Source organism: Protopterus annectens, chromosome 1.part0 (genome assembly GCF_019279795.1).
Source record: "Protopterus annectens isolate FY-2018-M chromosome 1.part0, PAN1.0, whole genome shotgun sequence".
Lineage (NCBI taxonomy): Eukaryota > Metazoa > Chordata > Ceratodontiformes > Protopteridae > Protopterus > Protopterus annectens.
The window spans coordinates 783,798,524-783,811,387 of NC_056725.1; the positions used below are offsets into that span (position 1 = coordinate 783,798,524).

At 33.8% G+C, this 12,864-nt stretch overlaps 1 protein-coding gene across 2 annotated transcripts in view; it reads right to left on the reverse strand.

The window, feature by feature from the left end:
* The window catches only part of MRPS12 (mitochondrial ribosomal protein S12), a 327,687-nt gene that overhangs the window by 157,007 nt on the left and 157,816 nt on the right, over positions 1-12,864 (reverse strand). For both annotated transcript variants that reach the window (XM_044063039.1, XM_044063045.1), the window contains one exon: positions 510-618. In XM_044063039.1, coding sequence (XP_043918974.1) covers positions 510-618 — 109 coding nt within the window. The remainder of the gene's footprint in view (positions 1-509; positions 619-12,864) is intronic.

A 12,864-nucleotide genomic window follows, 5' to 3' on the forward strand; every position in this document is an offset into this window, starting at 1 on the left:
ATGCACCACCCTACTCTCTCTAGCATAGCTGGCACTACCTCAGGATCGTCAAATCCAAAATAAACCTACACTGTGGACAAGCGCCACATTTTTGTATCCTCCTCCTGCTTATATCAGGTCTTTACTTTAAATATTATCTTAATGCTGGGGTTCCTTTAAACAAAACTAGGTACGTGACCAAAGTTTTCAGTTTGTTCAGTTAGATCAAATACCCCAATCCAATTTGCCTCCACGGCTTTTTTGAACTTTATTTTCCTTGTGACTAAATGACAACCCCATGGCTCATAAATTATTTTTATTTCCATTAACACAGGTACAAAAGCAGTGGTACAGCACTGTATTGTGAGTAGAAGAGCAGTAACAGATTCTAATACGTACTGTCCTCTTACAGTGTAACTATGTAAAGGATCCTGACAGGTCACTGTGTTTCATGTCAATAATTACACTATATTCTGCAAATCACACTTCCATAAAATGTGCCTTCTCTTCACTTATACTATAATTCTTACCTGCAATCCCAACCTCTGAAGTGCCAGCTAAGTTAAGGTCTTCAAAGCGTGAAGGGTCCAGTCTGTAAACCTGGGAAGATTTGGCATTTGGCTGCATGCCACAGCCCTCCTACAAAGAATGCCAAAAGCAACAATTAATGTCCCCCAGAAATCAAGAAATTATCAGCATCAGGTTCTGATGGTCTGCTTATACGACTCTACAATTGTTATTCAGTACAAGAACAAAATTGCGGGACAAAAAAAACAACAAAAACAGAAGTTCTTATTTGAATCCACTGGAAAAAAAATACTGTCTTACTTTAACTCTATGTAGCAGCAGTTACAACCAGCAATGCCAGATGCATAGATTTTGAGCTTATGGTTTTCTAAGCATCATAAACAACTTTTAATACATCCAGTACTGTGCATCGCTGAGGACTAAAAGAATGGAAACAGTCTCTAGTTAACAGGTACTCTAAATAATGATGTGTCAATTCATCAGACAGGGAGTGGTAATTCATATTCTGCCCATATCGGGACAGGGGTTCAGTTAAATATGACCCAAGTGACCAACTGCAATCCATCAGCACTGTGGGTCAAAATATGAATTAACCATCACCCTGCATGGCATACCACTACAGAAGTAATTAAAACAAATAGTTTAATAATATCGTTGTACAATCACTTCTCCTTGTTTCCTTCTGCCTGTGCTGGCACAAAAATGGATACACACATCTACAGCAAATACACACTGCCTTCAGCTTCTGTCACTGTCAATGGCATCAAAAAAGTAGTATTTTTTTTAAAACATAGAAAGGGTTTATCAAAAGAGTACAAAGAAAGAATTAAAAACAACCTGCATTAGTATCACTACTTAGTAATGAGAAAAAATGGTAGCTGCAATTCAACATATTGTCTAAAAGTGAAGTGCACAAGTGTGATATGGATTTAATTAATTCCAACTAACTCAATAGCTATGCTGTATGCCCATTTAATCAAAGACAAGCAACTCTTCACCCCTCAGCTCCTCTACTGATCACATAATCTGACATAAAACAGAAAACTGAATGATGCAGAAAATTTTCCTGTAAACCTTGATGCCTAACACTGCAGTAGTCAGATTTGAAATTTAGCATTTTCAAAGTTAGATATAGGAAACTGAAGAATAATTTACAATTTTTATGAAAGTTCTAACTGAAAGCTGGTCAATACAATTCTCCTACTAATTTAAATAAGTTTAGCCTGTTGATTAACAGCATGCTGAAGTTTATTACTGCTTGACATCACATTTATATATTTATTTATTTTTAAACAATTCCACGGAAGGTGCAAAAAGTTGCCAAAACCAAAACAAAAAGCACCTCGAACCCAGCAGGTTGAAACACGAACAGCTTTAATAGCGACCACAAAGTACAACCAAAAAAATTAACGCTGACAAAATTAAAATAACGTTTTCATCACCAACTTCCTCAGATAAACTGGTCTCTTTGCCTTCACCTTTTATTTTAAATAATTAGTGCATATCCAATGAACTCAGAGCTGTAATTAAATAATAAAGACATACAAATATTTATACCACATCCTTCCATAAACCTTTTAAAATTTAACAATAAATACACAATGTATAAAATATAAGATATATACAATGAATTATGGTACCAAAAAATCAAGTGTGTGGATATTTGCATACTCATTTTACCAACTTTGTTTTTTATGAAGAATATACATATTCATTAATCTGTCGAAATGGACTTTTGGATCCCCCTACTGGAAAAATATTTCATTACAAATATAGCAAAAGTACATGTAAACAGTGAAATATAAATACGTTAATGTCCTAAAAATAATATTTTACATTACTATATGGTAAATTGTGAAGTTTCTTAATGAAACACTAAAATTGATGAATAATTAATGCATCTCCTAAAAAAAACTTTTTAATATGTCTAGTCCTTTAAAATAACAATGGTGGTGCAGCAGCCTCACAGCAAGAGGTTCTCCGGTTCGATTCTCGGCTGGGGTGCCTTCTGTGTGGAGTCTGCATGTCCTCCCTGTGGTCGCGTGGGTTTCCTCTGGGTGCTCCGGTTTCCTCCCACATCCCAAAGACATGCTGTAGGTGGATTGGACACTCTAAATTGGCCCTAGGTGTGAGTGTGTGCATGTGTGTGCCTTCTGTGGGAGGTTGGGCGCCGGGCTGGCAACTCGACACCGTAAAACTCCACTGCCAATCATGAGCGGACAGGTGATCCACTGCAGCGACCCCTAACCGGGAAAAAGCCGAAAGAAGAAGTCCTTTAAAATAACAAATCATAAACTTATAACTTCGCAGATCTCAATTTCAACACTGGAGTAAGTGAAATCATGTCATTGAGACCTGGAGATTTACTGGCTTCCAATATTATTTGCCAGTACAATTCTCTGTACTCCACAAGTGTTTCCCACATACCATTCCTGGGGTCCACAGCTACTGTTTCTAATATAAAAAACTGAAATTCTGCCTGTTTACATACAACACTGTGCTTGTATAGTGCATTATTTTCACATTTGATTCTAATGTCATAAAGATGCTCATAAATTCTTTGCTTAAGTTTCCTTTCGCTCTTCCCAACATAAAATGAATGACATATTTTACATTTGGTATTACAATTTGCAAAGGTGTTTAAAATTAATTTCTTCTTCCTTGCTTGCAAATATATAACTTCTCCTGTTATAAGGTGGGAGCAATAATTACAACTTCCACACTTAAATAAACCTTTTTTTTTAATGCCTTTCTCCAAATTGTATCTGCTTGTACCCCTCTCCAGTAAACTCTTTATATTATTACCTCTCCGATAAGTATACTTCAAATCGTTGTCAAACATGTGTTTTAAATCGGACAGTTTTGCAAAATTTTTCCACTCCTTATCAACAATTCTCCCAACTAGTCCCGACTGATCATCATATGTAGTTGTAATCCCCGAGCTATAATGGTCATTTGTGTTCACTTCATCCACTTTTTGTTCAATAACTGTTTCTGGTTTCTCTAAAATAGGGGCAAATCTACCATTCCTTTCTCTAGCTACTTCCTTGCATATTTGGTCAAACAAATCACTAGGATAACCTCTGTTTAAAAATAGCCTTTTCAGTGCCTTACACTCACTATAAAATGTTTTATCATCAGAGGTCATCCTACTTAAATACACTAACTGACCTTTTACTACACCCCTCCTTTGATGAGTTCACATCTGCCTCATCAAAAGAGGGGTGTAGTAAAAGGTCAATTAGTGCGTTTAAGTAGGATGACCTCTGATGATAAAATATTTTATAGTGAGTGTAAGGCACTGAAAGGGCTATTTTTAAACAGAGGTTATCCTAGTGATTTGTTTGACCAAATAAAAAGTGGATAAAGTGAACACAAATGACCATTATAGCTCAGGGATTACAACTACATACGATGGTCAGTCAGGACTAGTTAGGAGAATTGTTGATAAGGAGTGAAAAAAATTTTCCAAACTGTCCAATTTAAAACGCATCTTTTACAACGATTTGAAGTATACTTATCGGAGAGGTAATAATATAAAGAGTTTATTGGAGAGGGGTACAAACAGATACAATTTGGAGAAAGGCATTAAAAAGAAAAAAGGTTTATTTAAGTGTGGAAGCTGTAATTATTGCTCCCACCTTATAACAGGAGAAGTTATATATTTGCAAGCAAGGAAGAAGAAATTAATTTTAAACACCTTTGCAAATTGTAATACCAAAGGTATCATTTATTTGGCCCTATGTAAAAAGATGTGATTCATTTTACGTTGGGAAGAGCGAAAGAAAACTTAAGCAAAGAATTTATGAGCATCTTTATGACATTAGAATCAAATGTGAAAATAATGCACTATACATCCACAGTGCTGTATGTAAACAGGCAGAATTTCAGTTTTTTATAATAGAAACAGTAGCTGTGGACCCCAGGGGTGGTATGTGGGAAACACTTGTGGAGTACAGAGAATTGTACTGGCAAATAATATTGGAAACCAGTAAATCTCCAGGTCTCAATGACATGATTTCACTTACTCCAGTGCTGAAATTGAGATCTGCGAAGTTATAAGTTTATGATTGTTATTTTAAAGGGCTAGACCTATTAAAAAGTTTTTGAGGAGATACATTAATTATTCATCAGTTTTAGTGTTTCATTAAGAAACTTCACAATTCACCATATAGTAATGTAGAATATTATTTTTAGGACATTAACTTATTTCTATTTCACTATTTACACGTTTGTTTGTGTCTTTCGGCTTTTCCCGGTTAGAGGTCGCCACAGCGGAACTCCAGTCCGCTAATGATTGGCAGTAGATTTTTATGTGCTGGCTTGCTGGGCCTAACGCACAACCTTCAACGAAGGAACGCCCATTCACGCATGTCGACATACAGAAGACGCTCTGAGAATCGAACGGGCAACGTCTAACTGTGAGGCGACAATGCTACCGCAACACCACGTACTTTTGCTATATTTGTAATGAAATATTTTTCCAGTAGGGGGAACCAAAAGTCCATTTCGACAGATTGTTTTTTATGTAGAATATACATATTCACTAAAGTTGGTAAAATGAGTATGCAAATATCCACACATTTGATTTTTTGGTACCATAATTAATTTTATATTTCTTATATTTTATACATTGTGTATTTATTGTTAAATTTTAAAAGGTTTATGGAAGGATGTGATATAAATATTTGTATGTCTTTATTATTTAATTACAGCTCTGAGTTTATTGGATATGCACTAATTTAACTTCTAAAAGGTGAAGGCAGAGAGACCAATTTATCTGAGGAAGTTGGTGACGAAAACGTTATTTTAATTTTGTCAGCGTTAATTTTTTTGGTTGTACTTTGTGGTAACTATTAAAGCTGTTTGTGTTTCAACCTGCTGGGTTTGAGGTGCTATTTATTTATTTTTATTATCCTTTGTTGACCAGGTTAGTTTAAATAGGCCAGTGGCCTCATTTAAGGGGAGATCTGAGATGGCATTTATACTATTGGGGGAAATTTGGCCTAGGCATCAGGGAGCTTTCCCTATTCTGATATGAGCACATTACTCTCCCTTTTCCTGCACAGAGGTGACTTGGAGAAGCAGTGCAATGAAGGAAGGATTGCAGTGAATTACTGGCAAAAGAATACTGGAACCATGTGCAGTTGGACTCAACAGCATTATTAGTGAAAAAATGCAGACTGTTGATCAGAAGTCCCTCAATCACAAGGATGGATGCGCAAATGGTCAGCAATTAGTGGAGCCTTATGAAACTGTGGATAAGTCTGAAGGAAAAGATTGTGATTGGAAGACACCAAATTATTATGTTCATTGGAAACAGGGAAACATGAAGAATCAGAAATTTCATATGGTGAAACGGCTGACGGTTTTCAATGTTTGTTTTTTCGGCTTTTCCCGGTTAGGGGTCGCCACAGAGGAACTCCAGTCCGCTAATGATTGGCAGCAGATTTTTATGGTGCCAAGTTGCCAGCCCAACACCCAACCTTCAGCGAAGGCACACCCATTCACGTATGTCTTTCGGAGGCCACTCGACCACAGGGAGGACATGCAAACTCCACACAGAAGGCATGCCAGCCGAGAATCGAACAGGAGAACCTCTTGCTGTGAGGCAACAACGCCACCACTGTACCGCCACCACTGTACCACCGCGGCTTATGGCTGACAGTTTTCAATGAACAGGAAAATGAACAGGAAAATAGCAAAGTTCAAGAGCTGAGTGATGATTTAGGTGCCAAAGAACCAGAAACGAAAAAAAAAACTTATGTGGGAAGGATGAGTGTGCAACATAAAGATAAAAGTATTGTTTTTTTTTCCTTTGAAAAGGGAAAGGCTGAGAGTAAGAATTAAAATGAAGAAAGACTGTGCTGTTGACAGCTACTGTGTATGGATTGTTAATATACTTGACTGCATGGTTTAATGTGAAAGACTTTGGATCATGTATTCATTTAGGGAATAAACAGCTCTGTGATGTGACTTTTGAATCTGAAAATTTAATGGAAAAATTTTTGGACATATGTACAAAAAGAAAAATGATTTCCTTTAGAAGGGATATGTTTTCAATGGTTTAGGTACAAGACTGTAACAAAAAGAAAAGTGTTTCTCCTTGGAATGAAAATGTTTTTGGTTTAGGTACAAGAGTGAAACAAAAAACATATTTACAGTTTAGGACTAAGGATACTGATGAAGACAATATGAAAGTATGCTTACAAAAAATGTGAGATAAGTTGGAGGAAATTTACAAGACGGAAGATGGTAGATGTGTGTGAGATGCTGGATGGGAAAATGAAGTAATTCTTAAAACGAAAAATGGTGTGCTACAGCACTTCTCTAGTGGTGTTTTTGAGAATGGTAACAGAGGAACTTTGAGATATGGTGGACAACTAAAACATTTTTTCCAGTAGTAAGGAACATTTGATCAATGAATGTAAAAATATAATTTTGTAATCAGTGTGGCAAGAAAGGGCCTGTTGAGTACATACATAAAGGAATGCAGTTCACGTGGAAATGTAGGGTATTTGTGGTTTTAATATAAAGGAAAAAGACAATTAAGTCTAAGCAAACAGAAAATAATCAAGAAAAAGGGACACAGAAAATTGTAAGGAAAAGGGAGGCAAACATGAGGAGAAGAGCAAGGGGAAAAAGGTGGTAAAGAGTTAGCGAATGAAGTAATAAAAGGGGATGAAGACTATTAGTGTCTCAAAGTGAAAAGTGGTAACTTTAGAACAAAGAAGTAAAGAGCTGAAGACAAAAAATAAGCTCTATTGGTCAGACAAAGTGAAAAAAAGAATGAAAAACTTGACTAGGTTTTAAAAAGGAATGGAGCAATGTTACTTTAATACCAATTAATAACAAAGAACAGTTTACAAATGGATCAACTATAGAAAACTCATGGTAGTGCAGTTACAATAAAGGCTGTCTTCCTAAATATAAACGTTTCACCAACACGACATCCAGAAACTCCAAAAATAGTGTCACAGTACTTCTTTATTGAACAAATACATGTAGATTGAGCGCTTTCATCTCCCAACTGGAGACCTCATCAAAATCAGGTACCAACACTCACATTGTACCTTATATAACATTTAAATAACCCAATCACCACAAACAAACAATTAATCAATAAAACAATTAACATTGTATACTAAGTGCAATAAGTGGCTGACCATCATAAGTTAAATAAAATAAAACATCCAGCTATACTCACTGTGTGAAACACACATATATATATATATATATATATATATATATATATATATATATATATATATATATATATATATATATATATATATATATATATATATATATATATATATATATATATATATTTATATATATATAGAGCATAAAAAACATTTTATAATCACATATTATATATAAAATTCCGTATAAAAATATTTATACATATGTATATATATACATTTGTTGAAAAAAATACTTGTAAATATAGACTATTTAAAAATATATAAAAATATACTATTTAAAAACATCTTTCAATACATATGATAAATATAGTAAATATAAATATAAAAATATAAATATATATATATATATATATATATAAATATAAATAAATAAGAACAATGTTGATTATATATGTAAATACCCACAAGTTATGAGAATTTATCACGAGACAACTATGTTGCAACAGTTAAAAAATGTGTTACGAGTTTCTATTTTGTATATATTTTATGTATATTTTTTAGGATCATTGGATAATAGTTTAAGGGCTGGTATAATGGATATATGGTCATTCAGACCCTTGACACTACAGGCATCAAGCCTGAGCTGCCATATCATCTCCCTATATGTTAATTTAGTCTCCCGGTCACCCCCCCTATCTAACTGGTCCACAACCTCAACCACCCAAAATTTAAAATTGGCCTCGTCACACGTTAAGGAATGTCTGTATAGCGCGTTGTTTTCATTTTTACAATTTATATCTCTCACGTGCTCATATATCCTTTTTCTCAAGTGACGTTCCGTTTTGCCAATATAAAAACCCCAACAGGATTCACAGTATACTAGGTATACCAACCCCTTGGTATAACAACTGTTGTATTTCTTGGACTTCAATGTAATATTTAAACTAGGTAACTGTTTTTTCTCCCGCTATGAATGGACACTGGGGGCATCTACCACATCTAAAAGTACCTATTTTGTTTAAAACTGTTTCTCTTGATTTGTATATTTCCTTTTTTCTAAAATATTTTTTATATTATGACCTCTCCTATAACTATAGGTTAATTTGTTTTGGAAAATTGTAGTTCTCGTAGACACGGTTTTAAACAAATCCCATGTCTCATTAATACATTTCTGTAACCACCCTATATTCCGGTAATATGTAAGAGTCAAATAGGGTAAACCATTTTTGTTGTTCTGCAATACTTTTTCAGCTCTTTCCATAATTCTATCATTCGTTTGATTTAATAATGGTATATACTTGTCACCCCATCCTTATATTACATATTCTTTAATAGGTTGCGTGATTTCCACAGGATAATCTCTTTGATGGAACATATTTTGCACTTTATCTATTTCAATAAGAAACTCATCCCTATCTGAAGTCATACGGGCCACCCTAATCATCTGTCCCTTAATGATATTTCTCTTAAGGTGATCAGGGTGGTCACTATTAAAGTGTAATATGTATTAGAAAAATGTTATTTTCTATAAATAGTCGATTTGTAAGTATTAGACCTATAATCCTTATGTAACAAAACGTCAAGGTAATGAATTTCATACAGATCTATGTGATGGGTAAATCTTAAAAAAGTAGTGCTTTGATTGATGAAAGAAATAAATTTACCTATGGCTTCATCAGCACCTTCCCATAAAATGAATATATCATCAAGAAACCAATAGTAACTTTTAATATAACCAGAAAATTCAGTTCCAAGAACATATTGTCTTTCCCAGTACAACATTACTATATTTGCGTAAATGGGGGCACACGCTGCCCCCATTGCCACTCCTCCTTTTTGGTGATAAAAATCACCTTGAAAGAAAATGAAGTTATTCTTAAGTACCAACTCCATACATTCTAAAACTAGTTTGAATTTGTTTGGTGTTAATAAATTCATTTCTATTAACATATTTTCAAACCAGTCCATCCCTATATTATGTGGTATGACCGAAAACTAATCTTTAACATCTATAGTAATGAATTTCATATCCTCACTATAGGGGTCCTTATTCATTTTCTGCAAAAAATCCCATGAATCCAACAGAATATGAGAATAGTTCCTATGGTACCTCTTGAGTTTAGTATCTATATATATAGCCAAAGGTTGGGTTTCTGAACCTTGTGATGAGACAATTGGTCTCATGGGGGGGGGGGGTTTGAATATTTTTATGGGTCTTCGGTATGCCAAAAATAGCAGGGATAACTGGTTTGTTGACTTTCAAAAAATTCCATAACTCAATATCTATAAGCCCTTGAAATAAATTGTCCTCTATAATATAATCTATTTTATGGTATGAAATATTAATTTCATTTTTAGAAACTATACTATAACACTTATCGTTATTTAGTATCTCAAACATTCTGTTTTCATAATCCCAACTGTCCATAAGGACAACTCCACCACCTTTATCCGGTTTCATCACCCGGATATTCATATTTCCACTAAGCTCACATAAAAGCTTATTTTCTTCTTCAGTTAAATTACTACCATTATTATTCACATTCTGTTTGAATTCACTTCTAATTCTATTAGTAAGTAAACTTTCAAAACTATGAATATCTTGGTGAAGAGGAGGGCTGTAAATACTACGTCTACTTAGTTTATCAATCTGGTGGTGATACTTGTCCTCACCAAACATCTGCATAAAATTAAGTTTCCTAGTGAAAAATCTTATATCCAACAAGATACTATCTATACTAGGTTTGTTAACAGGTACAAAGGTGAAAACTTTTGTGAACAACTTGAAATGAACCTAGTCAGTTTTCAAATCTGTATAGTTAAAAATAAAAAAATCATTACATGAATACATAGATAAAGGTTTGTATGTAGATGTTGCATCTCCAAATTCACCTATATTAAACTGTTCTATCTGTATGTTGTTCTTTTGTGGTGGTTGTGATTGTTGGCCCCTATAACTTGGGCATAAGATGGTTGTTGCAACCATTTTTTTAACCTTTCGGACCTCCTCGGTCCCTTTCCCCCTAAAGGGGTCCCCTCATTACAATTAAAACCATCTTCACATGAATTGTACTTTTGTTAATACAAGTTCACCTCATGTTCCCTATTAAAAGTTCCTTTTGTTGTTCCTATAGTTGTCTTGAAACTGAAAATCTAAATCATAATTCTGTTTCTCATAACCCTATAACTTCCCTTAACAAATCTTTTGTCACAATTATATACTAAACCAAATCTATATTCATTAATGTCCCTATCCAATTTGGATAACTTCCTATTATAATTACATGTAATAACATAATTAACATCTTGCAAAGATCTTAAATAAATATTTTTATATTCTTGTACAGAAAACAGTAAATCATTAATTTCTTTATACAGTTTATCAATGTCCTTCTTGTCCGTTTCCATTCTTTGTTCATTGTGTTTAATTAACACCCTTAGTATGGCCAGTCCACAGTCATTGAAAATACTGCAAACAGTTTTAAAAAACTCAGTGTCAGTAACACCATTGATGTTACTGGGAAATTTATTAATTCTCAACCCTTTCGGTACAATTTTGTCATGCAGACATCTGTTGAAATACCAGTTTTCTAAAGATAAAGACTTGTACCTGCTTAAAAGGGTCTTTAGGGCCTTACACTTCTCCTTGTACCCTAAACCATCGCTCCTGTTGTCCTCCCGGCGTCTACTAACGTTAGTAAAGGATGAGTTCAACCAACTGTTAAAATCCACGTCCTGATATTTATGAAAAAATTCTTTAGAACCAACTCGATCTGCTGGTTCTTGGTTTCTTTGACTAGAAACCCAAGTACAAACACCCTGACGATTGGATCGCAACTCAGTCACCTTCAATTCTGTTCTCCTGTTCATCATGCGCACATCTGTCCCAGCATCTGATGTCACTTCCGTTTCCCCTCCTGCCGACGGACTACTCTGTGCACATGGTATTTCTTCCCCTGAGTTGGAAACTGGGGAAATGTCTATTTGCGAATGGTTTTGAATAACTTTAATAAGCTCTGCCAACAGACTGCTGCTATCCATAGTATAGACGATAATACCACAAGGTTGGTGAAAAACAATTCCAGTATCCAATAAATAAAAAATGGAGACTCCTCGAAACCGAACTACCGAAAAAACAACAAAGAACCGTTTACGAATAGATCAACTATAGAAAACTCACGGTAGTGCGGTTACAGTAAAGGCTGACTTCCTTAATATAAACGTTTCACCAACACGACATCCAGAAACTCCAAAAATAGTGTCACAGTACTTCTTTATTGAACAAATACATGTAGATTGAGCGCTTTCATCTCCCAACTGGAGACCTCATCAGAATCAAGTACCAACACTCACATTGTACCTTATATAACATTTAAATAACCCAATCACCACAAACAAACAATTAATCAATAAAACAATTAACATTGTATACTAAGCGCAATAAGTGGCTGACCATCATAAGTTACATAAAATACAACATCCAGCTATACTCATTGTGTGAAACACATATATATATATATATATATTCATATATATTCATATATACTAGCCCTTAAACTATTATCCAATGATCCTAAAAAATATACATAAAATATATACAAAATAGAAACTCGTAACACATTTTTTAACTGTTGCAACATAGTTGTCTCATGTGATAAATTCTCATAACTTGTGGGTATTTACATATATAATCAACATTGTTCTTATTTATTTATATTTTTATATATATATTTATATTTTTATATTTATATTTACTATATCATGTGTATTGAAAGAGGTTTTTAAATAGTATATTTTTATATATTTTTAAATAGTATATATTTACAAGTATTTTTTTCAACAAATATATATACATATGTATAAATATTTTTGTACGGAATTTTATATATGATATGCGATTATAAAATGTTTTTTATGCTATATATATATATATATATATATATATATATATATATATATATATATGTGTGTGTGTGTGTTTCACACAATGAGTATAGCTGGATGTTTTATTTTATTTAACTTATGATGGTCAGCCACTTATTGCGCTTAGTATACAATGTTAATTGTTTTATTGATTAATTGTTTGTTTGTGGTGATTGGGTTATTTAAATGTTATACAAGGTACAATGCAAGTGTTGGTACCTGATTCTGATGAGGTCTCCAGTTGGGAGATGAAAGCGCTCAATCTACATGTATTTGTTCAATAAAG